Genomic DNA, 13,861 nt, shown 5'->3' with positions numbered 1-13,861 from the left:
TGACTAAAAAACTGACTCAAGATTCTCAACCGTTCTTGTCACCTCATAATCTCGTTCTTGTTTATGATATAAAATAATGTATATATATGGATTGATTTTTGAACATTTAAATATAAATTTTGTTTTGTATAGTGGACACGATCTGAAGAAGACGACATAAATGCTCCATACCTTGCTCTCTTCGATTCTGTTTTGATTTCATCATTATATTTTGAGCTCCACGAATCCAATTCTTGCACAATTTCCCCCCATTAAATTTGCCCATTTGCCATTCACGACTGTCCAGTAAATTCAATTGTGGATCACTGTACACGCCCTCCCATTCACACACCCTTCGATTTGGGTGCTAATTAGGGGTGATCAAAATTTTTTCGAGGAGTATGATTTCTCTCCTCCAGCCCAGCTTTTTCCAGGAGCATGCTTTCTCTCCTCCAGCCCAGCCAATAGAAATTGGCTACGGAGAATCCAAGGAAGTCGTATTTCATGCCACTCGTGTTGCTTTTAGGTATAACCTCTTACGTTAATCACCAACCTTATAAAGTTAATAAAATTGGTTCTTGGCAGGTTTTCCATTTTTTAAATGGAACCCATTAAAATTCAATCATCTGAAAATAATTTTAAGTCATGTATCTGTATTAGATCAAAATCCTGTTTGCACAGTAATTATACACTTTCTTCCCCATGATTGTTTTTGTGCATGACCTTGTATATCATAGAACTTATTGTTGGTCGCTCTACAATTGGCCTTTTCTTCGTATTCAGGATTTCCCTCTTGATAGTGGGCAACTGTAAATTTATCATGAGATACAGTTTTCAATATTTTTTGAATGTTAAGGGATCTAAATCCGCTCGCTCCCTCTATAAAGAATCTGTTATGGAAGTTAATTGTTTTAAGACAATACTTTATCTTATGTTTACACTGTGGATGGCACATCACCAATTGCAGAGTGCATCACATAAGCTTTTTTTTTACTTCTTGCATGACAATTTTAGGTGTTGCCATTTTATTATCATGAAATAAAGTTGTGGGCTAGATCATGCAACCAACCAAACGTTACTTTCTTTTGATCAAATGTTTTGGAGCTTGAACTTTAACACAATATTTGACGCTGAAATTTTTTTTACCTTTTGAGGTGACTAACCATAAACTCAATGTTTGGTGAGATTGAAACATTTTGTGTGATTCAACTGTCAAAACGTGGTCCACAAGGTGTTTATGTTTTCCGAACTGCATGATCTATAAATGAAAGAACCTAGAAGTTGTTTACTCCCTTTGCAGTGCATTAGGAAAATTAACTTTATTGTCTGGTCAACCAAAAGGTGGTGTATATGTGGAAGCTAGAAGGCTTTTATCAAGAGACAAAAACAGATATTTCTGGCAGTTTTCGTCTCAGGGGCCTCAAACCTGACACTACCTATGTAATAAAGGTAGCAAGGAAGGGTAAGCTTGATAGCGCGCACATTGAACGTGCTTCCCCAGGGTCCTTGGCTGTTAAGGTCAGCTTCAATTGTTTATTGAGATAAGTAAATCAGATAGCAAAGTATATTTTGACAGTTCCTTGATCAGGTGGATGATTAGTTTGCTCTTATTATAATTTCTCCTTGGTGAAGGTTTGGTTCTCAAGCTGTATGCTCCCTACTTGGTCTTCCTCATGTTAAAATTTGTTTATGCAAAATTTGAGGGAGTAGTTTGTTGTGATATCTCAAGCAATAATTGATATTGTTGAACTGTAGTTTTTCTTTTGTTATTACTGTAGTCGGTGAAATGCTTTCTTGTTAGCATGGCACGATATACCTTTATTTCCTCACAAAATATGGAGTATCTTCCGAATTAAGGAAATTAAGGGAACCACAGAATTTGGAATAAGTAAAAAATGGGGAAAATTGCCATTGTTGCTTTTTTTTTTTTTCCCTTTTCCTTCATAAAGATTTTTATTAAACCCATTTGTTGAAATAAAAGAGTATGATAAATGGAGCACTCTTTACTATATTTAATGTTGATTGCTTTCGAGGAATATATCATGAAATTCTTGCAACTTTTCGAAATCCAGCCAACTACTTTTATAGTACATTTGGGGAATGAGAGGAAACATCATGAGAGACCATTTACATGTGTAAACAGGTAAATGGACACCAGTGAAGAAACCTAGAAATTCTAAGCAAGGGTGACTTGTAGTGAACCTGTGAATAATCTTATTATGCTACTTTTTAACATCTTTGAATTTGCTTTCATAGTACTTAGATTTGTGTTTATTGTCCTCATCGACAGAGACTCTGTATTTACCTGACTGATTCATGATGTAGATTGGCTATCATGAGGATGTCAAAGACCTAGATTTTGTGGTCTTTGAACAGCCAGATATGACCATTTTAAGTGGGCATGTAGAGGGGAAAAACATCAAGGAGATGCATTCGCATATCAGGGTAGAAATAAGGCCTGCTAGTGATCCATCAACGGTTGTCCCCTTGCCAATCTCAAACTTCTTTCAGGTGAAGGACTTACCAAAGGGTAAACACCTCCTCCAACTTCGATCTTCTCTGCCATCTGGTAACCATTGATTTGTGTCGGAGGTTTTTGAGATCGACTTAGAGAGACAGCCTCAAATTCATGTTGGTCCATTAAGCTTTAGGATTGAAGAGGATATGTACAAACAGGTAAGTTCTACGTGACTTCCAAATTGTTCAAAAATTTCCTACAAACTAACTTGTCTGCTACATTTTTACTGTTCTCAGGAATTGACTCCTGCCCCTGTGTATCCCCTGGTCGTCGGACTTTCAGTAATAGCCATGTTCATTACCATGCCAAGGTAACTGAGATTGTTTCAGTTAGTCTTACCCAGGACATCAACCACTTACATTTGTATCAATTCAATGAGACTTTTGATCTCTTGCACTTATTATCTGTAGATTGAAGGATCTGTATCAAGCCACGGTATGTATTTCGTTTCCGGGATCATCTGCTGCTGCAAAGAAGGATGTAAAGAAGCTGGGCATCAGAAAGAAGACTTAAGAATTGTTTATTTTTATTTTCGGTCTACCGCCTCTGGGTTAGGAATAATTGCAGCTTCGGGAACAGTGTAGTCATTGTTCTACGTCAAAAACTTGTGTTAGACGGTCTCACGTGTCGTATTTTGTGAGACGGATCTTTATTTGGGTTATCTATGAAAAAGTATTACTTTTTATGCTAAGAGTATTACTTTTTATTGTGAATATTGGTAGGATTAATCTGTCTCACATATTAGTATCCGTGAGACGGTCTCACATGAGGCTCACTCTTGTTCTACATAATTCTTAGGAGATGTTATTTTTGCAGAAGCAATGGCGCTCAAATGCTCATGGCAAGTAGCGGAATATTTTTTAGCAAGAGATGTATTTGGTCTCCACCGTAAGATTTTGACCGAATTAAGCGGGCTTAAGTTTGAAACTCGACAAAAACGTCCCGCTACGAAGAAAAGCGGAAAAAAGCTGTCAAACTTTAGTTTGATCGAATTAAGCGTAATTAAAGTGTTTAATTAAACGTGATTAAGCACAATTAATCGCATCTGTTTATTTTTTAATTTTGTTATTTTGAAGGTATGTATTTTTATTTTGAAGGTATGTTTTTTTTATAACCTTGTTAATAGATAGTTAAATTATGATTATTAGATGTTATTGGCCCATGAGAAATAACACGTACCCAAATTTCCTCAAAAAGGTTATTATATTATTTTGGACAACAAATCATTTTGGTCCCTGTTATTGATATCGAAGTCATTTTTGCTCTTCCTTCGATTACTTTTAACTATGAATGAATTTTGGGAGCCAAAAACTTCGAAATTTCATGAGTTGGATTTCTTTCTTTCTCGGGTTTTTTGGGTCATATGGCAGACAATGACTAAAAAGTATCTAGTCGTTTCCTTTTTTTAATTGATACAGTACAGTAAAGACAGTGTCTTTTTGTTTTCTATGCTTTATGATTATATTTCTCTGTTTGTTCACAAAAATTCTAACATTTTTCAACTACAAGACAAAAGAAAGATGGGAGAAAATAGTAAAAAATGTGCACACACGTACGGTTAGGTTTCCCCTTTTGCGTTTTAAATGTTGAGTAGGTGTATTATTTGTAAATAATTAAGAGTAGTTTGACTAGGTTGTATATAAGGTATGTTGGGTGTTATGATTTCGAGGACGAAATCTTTTGTTAGAGGGGAGAAATGTAATGATTTTATTTAATTATATGTTATTTGTAAATAATTAAGAGTAATTATGTTAAATGTAAATAAATAAATTATGTGTTTATAAATACTTATTAGCAAATATCAAATTTTGAGATCTTAGAAGGGTGGATAAAGCTGAGTAAGTGTATTCTCAAGAACCAATCATATAACTGAGAATATCTTTAACAGGTATAATAAAACCAACCAACCACACTTAATTTACGTGGAAGGTTGGAATGAGAAAGTGGAATTCACATCAGTGCATGCAACTTAGTTGTTGGAAACGTGTACATTGACTCCTTTGTAGTAAAATGAGTTGGAACCTAAACCGCCTCAATTATCTTAATATTAATCGAAATAAGAAAGAAAAGAAAAACATCTATCTCCCCAAATCCATACGAGAACGAAGGGTGGAACACCTATCTTGAATACTAAGGTATATTTCAATTAAAACTTATTTCTAATGTTTTGTTCAGGAACTGTATTTCTTGAATCAAATATTATAATCCTACAATAAAATTAGGATATGATTTGGTAAATGATCAAGTTATCGTTCTAGCCACTTTGGAGCTTCGTTATAGCGTTGTTTTCTTTATGACAATTAAGGTGGATTATTCTAGACAATCAAAATAATCCTAAAATATTGTTGGTCATTGATCACCTCTTGGACCGTTATTATGGTGGAAAGAAGTTCTTAATTCTTTCAATTGCTATTAAGATATTCGTGGACTAACAGTACCTCAATACAAATTTGAGATTAGGTTTTAATGGAAATTTTGAAATGAATTTGTCATATGCTGGAACTATAGGTTAATTAGTAGAGATTTAGAAGGTTAAAATGTCTAAATAGTTGAAATTGGATTTGTAGTGAATTTAAATGGTTGTGGAATTTTTATATGATAATAAGACCATTTAAATTAATATTCAGGTGAATTGTCTGAGTTGGCATTTCCAGGACTTTCTTGAGGATTTAAGTTACTGGTAACTTAGTTGAGGTACGTAGAGATCAGTTATTTTCACGATGTCTGACAGAGACATCTGATGATCCTATGTATGATTTATTTGTTATTTGTTGATTTATGTGATATTATATGCTGACTCGCATGTTATCAGTTGGTAATTGATGTGCAAAATAAAATAAAATATTTCTTTTGTTCACACACATTTTATTTTAGTTAGACACATCAATACCACTGAACATATCATATTGAGCCTATCTGTTATTGAGATCCAGTTATATTTCGGTTGAGATCCGTTATATATATGATATGATATGATGTTCTGGAGATGTTTGGCTACCTTGATTCGGTCCGGCTTAGGTAGTTGCTGGCTTCGAGGTTGGGCCATATCCCAGGCACGGTCCGCTGAGTCGTGGACCAGCTCGAGCATATATGTATGATTGTTGATATCGATCATTTGATTCCTGATGTCCTGATATCTTGCACCTATACATGCATTGCATTCATGCATGACATCATTGCATTTCTATGTCATATATCGTGGTTTCTTGATGTCTCGTACTGGGGTTACTGACCCCCTAGAGGGGGCTGTCGTGTCTTTTGTGTGTGGACATGACAGGTGGTACAGGTGGTTCGACCTCATGCGCTCGAGAGGAAGCCTCAGGAAGTACCAGAGCTCCTTGAGAGTGGGTTCAGTTGTATTTAGGTACTGCGCGGTGTTGCTGTCTCCCAGATACTATATGTATATATTTGGAGGATTGTATTATGGTATTATCGAGTTTTGTCGGCTCTATGATATTTTGGTTTGTATATGTCATGATTGTGTGCTGACTGACACATGTTTATGTTGTTGTGTTTATTGAGTGCATATGTTGTTTATTTTGAGTATTTGATTTTCTGGTATGACCTATTTATGCGAAGGTCATGCCGAAAATTTTATAGGCCCAAACGCAAATTTTTAACTCACTTTTCCGCTGTTTACTGATTAATCATGATTGCATGTTAATAAATCGTTATTAGGATAACGGGCCCTCACAGTAGGTCTTTTGTGAGACGGTCTCACGAATTTTTAACTGTGAGACGAGTCAACCCTATCTATATTTACAATAAAAATTAATACTCTTAGCATAAAAAATAATACTTTTTCATGAATTATCCAAATAAGAGATATGTCTCACAAAATACGACCCGTGATATCGTTTCACACAAGTTTTTGCCTTAAATGTTAGCTTCAAATTAAAATAATTAAATAAATACTATTACAAAAATTAGAACATTTACAAAATTAAAGAGTCAAGTATAATGGAAAGCAAGAGAGAAGATGGGAGGTAAAAAAGTAAAACTAGCACTATTATTATGTATGTAAAAAAAATAACATTTACACCCTTTTTTGAATTAAATTTAAATTACTATTTTTAAAAAAATATAAACTCTAACATTTCCCCATATCTTAGCTCTAAATATATTTTAATTAAACAAAATTATGCTATAGAATACTAGCGATTGAAGTAAACGATAATCAATAATAGCATCTTACATAAATTTTAAGTATCATTTAATGTTTATAATGCTTTTAAATAGTCTTCAAATTATATACAAATGTAGAGCGCACNAAATATTTTTTTTTGTTGATATTCTATTAGTTTATATATATATATATATATATATATATATATATATATATACACACACGGGAAATTGGCCTTCAGTCCCCAGCCGTCGTTTTTTTTGTGTTCAGTCCATGAGTACTTTTTTAGTACCACATCTCCACATGAAGTGTACCACATCTCCACATGAAGTGTACCACAATTTGTATGACATAGTACCATAATTTTGTGGATAGAGAATAAACCTAAAGAAATGTTTTTATTGAGAATTTTTTACCAACTTCTTCTATGTATATTTCATTGTAGTTAGTTTTTAATTATAAAATAAACTATTAAAAAATAGATAAAATTATACCGTTTTTTATTTGATAAAAACTTTCCACTCTCTCTCACTAAACTAAACAGTCCAACTATATAAACTTAGCTCGGCTTTTTATTATCTTCTTCTTTTATTCAGCAATGGCTTCTTCGACTCCGCCACCGCATTCTACTCTAACCACCGCCAAACCCTACCAGAACCACCATTTCCACCACCTTCAAAGCCACCAGAACAACCACCATCGTAACTCCTCCCACCAATGGACCTCGCAGAAGGTCTCTTTAAACAATCACCAACCTTCTCATGCATCTGCCCCCAAGCCTCCCCCACCATCCGCCGCCGCGGCTGCAGCTGCCGGTGATACTTCTGCTTTCCCTTGCCTTTCTGCCTCCGATTTCTCCGGCCGTCGATCCACTCGTTTTGTTTCCAAGTTGCACTTTGGCCGGCCCAGGTTGAATTCCTCAAGCCGCCACTCTTCTGCCGCTGAGGAAGCTCTCCGCTGTGCTATTAGTGGTGGCGGCGGGGTAGAATGTATGGATGATATTTTAGTCAGTTTCCAACCGAAGCTTTGCGCTTCTGATGACTATACTTTCTTGCTTCGGGAGCTGGGGAATAGGGGAGATTGGTCGAAGGCAATGCGGTGTTTCCAATTTGCGATCAGTCGTGAAAAGAGAAGGAATGAATTGGGGAAATTGACCACATCCATGATTAGCACTCTGGGAAGGCTAGGCAAAGTGGATTTAGCCAAGAGAGTGTTTGACGATGCTGTCAATGTGGGGTATGGCAATACTGTTTATGCTTATTCTGCTTTGATTAGTGCGTATGCAAAGAGTGGACACTTTGATGAAGCCATGGGGGTGTTCAAGAGTATGAAAGATTCTGGCTTGAAGCCGAATTTGGTGACTTACAACGCCTTAATTGATGCTTGTGGAAAAGGAGGTGGGGATTTCAAGAGGGCTTTGGATATTTTAATTGAAATGTTGCAAAATGGGGTGCGACCTGACAGGATCACATACAATTCCCTCCTTGCTGTTTGTAGTGTTGCAGGGCTGTGGGAGAGGGCAAAAAGTTTGTTTAATGAGATGGTTTTCCGAGGCATTGATCAAGACATTTACACTTATAACACACTTTTAGATGCTGCCTGCAGCAGTGGACACATTGATGTTGCTTTTGAGATTATGTTGGAGATGCCCTCCAAAAATATCTTGCCTAATGAGGTAACTTACAGCACTATGATTCGGGGATGTGCCAAGGCCGGGAGACTGGAAAGGGCACTGAGTTTGTTTAATGAGATGAAATTTGCTGGTATTAAATTGGACAGAGTCTCCTATAATACATTGCTCGCTATTTATGCCAGCCTAGGTAGGTTCGAGGAGGCTCTCAGTATTAGCATGGAGATGGAGAGTATAGGTATCAAGAAGGATGTAGTTACTTACAATGCTCTGATAGATGGATTTGGTAAACAGGGAATGTATGATAAGGTTAAAGAACTGTTTTTAGAGATGAGAAAAGAACATCTCTGTCCGAACCTATTAACTTACTCAACTTTGATCAGTGTATATTGTAAAGGAGGCTTATATAGAGACGCAACGGAAGTATATAGAGGATTCAAACAACAAGGCTTGAAAGCCGATGTTGTTTTCTACAGCAAACTAATTGATGCCTTGTGCAAGAAGGGGCTGTTGGAATTGTCAATATTGTTACTTGATGAGATGATGGGGGAAGGGATTCAACCTAATGTTGTCACGTACAACTCAATCATTAATGCCTTTGGTCGATTGGCTAGTGCTGATCATCTAGAGTCTGAGTTAGAACCATCAAAGTTAATGATTCTTCAGAATGTTTCTGATAGTGAGGTTGAAGATGAAGCAGATGACAAAATCATAGGGGTTTTTAAGCAGTTGGCTTGTGGAAAATCAGGTGATAGCAGGCAAAACCAGAGAGAAAGGAATGACTTAAGCTGCATATTGGGTGTTTTCCGGAAGATGCATGAAATGGAAATAAAGCCTAATGTTGTTACATTTTCAGAAATTCTTAACGCTTGCAGGTATCTTGTATCGCAGATATTAAACCTCTTCCCTATATTGTGTTTTTACTCCTAATTATTACTGTTATTATTTTTGGTGGAATTTCACGTGCTTTTTTGGCTTCATAGTGTGAACGTGGAATTCTTGTGTTACTCAGGCTTAATTGATTAGTGATGTTGGATCCATACTTTTTGTGGTTGTAGCCACTGTAATTCTTTTGAAGAAGCGTCATTGTTATTAGAAGAATTACGACTTTTTGATAACCAAGTTTATGGAGTGGCACGTGGACTTCTCATGGGTCTTAATGAGAGTACTTGGAGGCAAGCATTATTGCTTTTCGATGAGGTGAAGCGGATGGACTCTTCAACTGCATCTGCTTTTTATAATGCTCTGACTGACATGCTATGGCACTTTAATCAGGTAACTTACAGAGTACAATCTTGTTAAGGTCAGATGATGATACATGACAATAATATCTGTATGGGAATGTGGCTGTTAGGCTGCTGTTTGATGGAAATATATCATCCTAACGATAGGCTCGAGTAATTTTTTTGAAGAAATAAGTTGATTTCTATTCTGATTTCCATAATAAAATTAATCTTAGGTTTTGGGTTTTCTGCATCTAGTCAGTCACATTTGAGAGCCACAATGCAAACATTCACAACATATGTATAAGACTTTTGGAGAAGAAAGTATGTAGTAATACCAGAACCAATTTTCATCTTTTTACGTGGTAATTGATGAGCTAGTGAGAGAACCATTGGTCATTGATTGCTCTTAGTAACAAGTGAATCAGCAAAAACTTCATAGAGCTTCCTTTAGAAAGACATTCCTGATCTCATATGCGTCACCATTTGTTGATATCCTCCTGGTGGTGTAGCCAGGATTTTTGTATGGAAGCCAAGGTTCAAGAATTCAGGGGAGCAAAATTTCTATTTTCATGTGTATTTAATAAATATATATGGGTTTATAAAAATGCTTAACAGAGAAGTGGGGATGACTGTCTCCCTCTTGCTCTGCCTCTGTATCCTCCTAAAAATTGGTAACAGCGGAAGAATCCTTCGTGTGTGCCACATTCTGGCATTTCATTTCATTAGCTTAAATCAATACTAGTTTCTTTTTGTTAAAGCTGTGACTGCTTTTATCATTTCATTTACTTCTAGTCATTATTTTCTTCCATGAGTTTATGACTGCTCTTGCCATGAGAGAAATTGACAAAGAATTTTCCTGCAGTTCATTCCGGTCATTTTTTTCTTGGTACGCTAGATGTTATTCTCTTTTCTCACATGCGATATTTGACCTTGGAGCTGCAAGTGTCCTTACAATGGATATGTGATTTTAATCATTATCTTTCATTTTTTGTCTCGTAGAAGCGAGGTGCCCAATTTGTTGTACTTGAAGGGAAACGTCGAGATGTATGGGAAAATACTTGGTCTGAGTCTTGTTTAGATTTACACTTGATGTCGTGTGGTGCTGCCAGAGCGATGGTTCATGCATGGTTGCTGAACATTCGCTCTATTGTTTACGACGGCCATGAGTTACCGAGCCTTTTGAGGTGGTATCTTTGTCAATAAGATAAGATGTTTGTGAGTTTTCAGTCGTACTTTTAGTTGATGATGACATAACTTTCATTTTTGCAGCATCTTAACCGGTTGGGGCAAGCATAGCAAAGTTGTTGGTGATGGTACGCTGAAGCGAACGGTTGAAGCTCTTCTCATTAGTATAGGTGCACCATTCAGTGTCGCCAAGTGTAATATTGGAAGGTTTATATCGAGTGGAGCTGTGGTGGCTGCCTGGTTGAGAGATTCAGGAACTTTTAAGGTGCTAGTTCTTCAGGATGACAGAACTCACCCAGAAAGCACGAGGTTCGGCCTGATTCCAAATTTACAACCCCTCCTGTTGTAGTTTTTATTGGGTATGTATCATTGATGATAATGACATGGTGATTATCATGTAATGAATGTAATTTAGTGTTAAAGAAATAGATTTTCTGAAATGGGTTTTCTGTATCTCTCCTTCTCTCTTTTTGTGTCTGTATATATGTTGCATGCACCTGTTTGTGTTGGTTCAGTCCTTGACATGGCACAAGTGTTGACTGTTTTCACGATCTAGAAGCTGTTGTTCATTTACATTGTTTGGTACTACCGTGTTTTACACATCCTGTTTCAAATGAATTGCTGGTTTAAATGATGCTCGATGCTAGACTCTTGTGCTGTATTTCCCTATTTTTGTGTTATTTATTGACTTTTGCCAGTATCTTATTGTCGCACCCCCTATGTTTATTTTGCACGCAATCAAATCGATACATGGAAAATTACATGTTTATTTTTGAAAGTATAGATACAATAACAGGATCGAATTTACAAGTCTTCATTCTATTCAAGGATGGACCTTTTCTATGCTACCCTCTCTTCGTAAAAAGAAATACGAATGATCAGAGATCCTTCTACCTGGAACTTGGTGGTTCATGTGTATTGTTTATTGGATGGTTTAATACACTTCTCCGAAATTCACATTTATGCACGTGTGTGCGTGTTTTTATTTGTCATTTTGGTAGGGTGGCAGGGGTTTGAGCTGAAGGTGTCAATGGTGCGATAAAAGGAAAAACAGGAAGCCAAAATTTGCATGTGGTATCGTATGTTGGCTGAAGTAAACATGTAATCAGAAAAGAGTTGAAGCTGTAAATGATTATTGTTATCCATCTTGAATAATAACAATAATTGAAATAAAGACCGATTGAAAACAAAGACTTAAAATAAATAACATAAACAGATTCTCCAAAAGACTAAAACCGTCAATTTTAATCAATCATTGATTTACAACGAAAGGTCGATTACTGCTGAAAAGAGAGCACTAATTTATCATTTTTCTTTATTTTTGAACATGATGTGGCCCATAACATAACTGACTTTTGTATTTGATCGTTTCATGTACTCAAATACTACATAGTAGTTTTTTGGACTCAAATTAGAGTTGCTCTGTTAGGACAATATATATACAAGTGGGTGGATGGAGTCTGTCATAATGAATCAAGTATGAACACATGTAGCAGACACCTAGCATTAGATAAGCACACACAAAGTCATATGGACTGAAATGAAGATGGTATCTGTCCTTATTTTGAGCAAAATTAGACTGTGGTACAGGGGAAATTAAAGCTGTTGAGAGTTGTAAGGAAATAACACAATAGAACTTGGCATCGTGTCATGTTGAAAATAATTTTTAAGAACATCATAGCTTTGCTAATGTTTCATTTATGAACTCTTCTCTTCCATATTTTCTCTATATGATGTTTAGAAGCAATTGATACACGGTAGGATAATCACTAAAATTTGATTGTTGTGCCACGTTCAGAGTAAAAGATGGGGCAGCCTTTCAAAAATGTCTGGCCGTTTGTTATGATTTTGTTTGTTAGTTTTCTCTTGGCACAATTACTCTCGGGCGAACGATTGAGAAAGAAATGATTAGTGGAGGTGGTGCTGGAGGAGGTTTTGGTTGGTGGTGCTGGAATAGGTGGAGGTATTGGAGGAGTTGGAGGTGGCAGATTTGGTGGGAAAGTAGGAGGCATCGGCCGTTTTGGAGGTAGTGTTGGTGGAGGCGTGGGAGGAGCAGGGGGTGGAGCTGGTGGAGGATTAGGTGGTGGCGGCAAAGTGGAGGCTTGGTAGGTGGTCTAGGGGTAGCGCTGGTGGAGGTTTTGGCGGTGGCAAAGGTGGTGTTGGTACTGGACTACTGGAGGAGGATTTGTTGGTGATAAAGGCTGTGGCAGAGGAATAGGAAAGGGGATGGGGTGGTGTAGGTGAGGGATTCGGCGGTGGCAAAGGAGGTCATGTAGGTGGAGGGTCAGGTGGTGGTGGATGTGGGGTCAGAGGAGGGTTTGGCGGTGGCGTGGGTGGTGGAGTTGGAGGAGGGCTAGGTGGTGGCGGTGGCAGTGGCTTTGGGTGTGGTGGCGGCGGAGGTTCCGGTGGTGGAAATTAATGACCTTTTATGCTATGTTTTATCAAAATACAACATGCCAAGATTTTAAGCGTATTGATGCTATCATGTATGCATGTATTATTATTGTAATTTTATGTGTTGATATAACATCAATAATTATTTCGCATTAATTTATTATTCCAAAAATGAGATGATTTTCTTAAATATTACTTATTTTTTCCCTATTCCTTTTCAATTGTAGCTAGGATATCTGAACTGAAAATATTAAAAATGTTGGGTTTTAGCCGGAAAAGAGGATGTCACTATACACTTTGTTTTCCCCGTGCACCTCTGAGAAAAGTAGAGTGGCTTTTACGGGTATCATATTCTAATGGCAAATCTCCTCTCCTATTGGGCATTGGATGGATCCTTATTCTACATCTCACTCCCTCGGTATATATTCATGTTATCCATAATGTAAAGGCAATCTTTTATTCTTCTTTCCAAAGTCAAAAAGTATACATGCGTGCATGTATATTCTATCAAATTTATTCACCCATCTTCATGTTGCGAAAAATGAACTTCTGAAATCTAGAACAGTGATTGTAGGAATTGATCCACCAGATAAACTGAACCGGGCATAGACCGGTTCAAGAGCGGAAAACATGACGTTGATTTTCGCCTTAAGATGAAGCCTTTCCAACCTTCAAGTAGTGAAGAATTGTAGTGTTTTAAGTAAATTAATTGCATACATTTATTAATTTCACAATTGTTTTGTTTATAGCTAAACAATACCTCCAATAAAAAAAAAAAAGAATTCTTGATATTTAAGATAGCA

At 36.7% G+C, this 13,861-nt stretch overlaps 1 protein-coding gene and 1 long non-coding RNA gene across 2 annotated transcripts; both read left to right on the top strand.

Moving 5' to 3' along the window:
- Positions 1–386: 386 nt before the first annotated feature.
- Positions 387–3,187, top strand: LOC140968516 (uncharacterized). The gene is made up of 4 exons (XR_012173790.1): positions 387–505; positions 1,280–2,655; positions 2,734–2,807; positions 2,908–3,187. It is a non-coding gene; the product is annotated as an uncharacterized lncRNA (long non-coding RNA).
- A 4,014-nt stretch (positions 3,188–7,201) lies between these two features.
- Positions 7,202–11,117, top strand: LOC140988736 (pentatricopeptide repeat-containing protein GUN1, chloroplastic-like). Its single transcript, XM_073457795.1, has 4 exons — positions 7,202–9,128; positions 9,312–9,528; positions 10,479–10,663; positions 10,749–11,117. The coding sequence occupies exons 1-4, from the start codon at positions 7,222–7,224 to the stop codon at positions 11,011–11,013; spliced, it is 2,574 nt and encodes an 857-aa protein (XP_073313896.1). The 5' UTR covers positions 7,202–7,221; the 3' UTR covers positions 11,014–11,117.
- The last annotated feature ends 2,744 nt before the right edge of the window (positions 11,118–13,861 follow it).

Source organism: Primulina huaijiensis, chromosome 1 (genome assembly GCF_012295235.1).
Source record: "Primulina huaijiensis isolate GDHJ02 chromosome 1, ASM1229523v2, whole genome shotgun sequence".
NCBI classification, from domain to species: Eukaryota; Viridiplantae; Streptophyta; class Magnoliopsida; order Lamiales; family Gesneriaceae; genus Primulina; species Primulina huaijiensis.
Note: the sequence above shows the minus strand (reverse complement) of the source record. Positions and strands in the feature narration are given on the sequence as shown.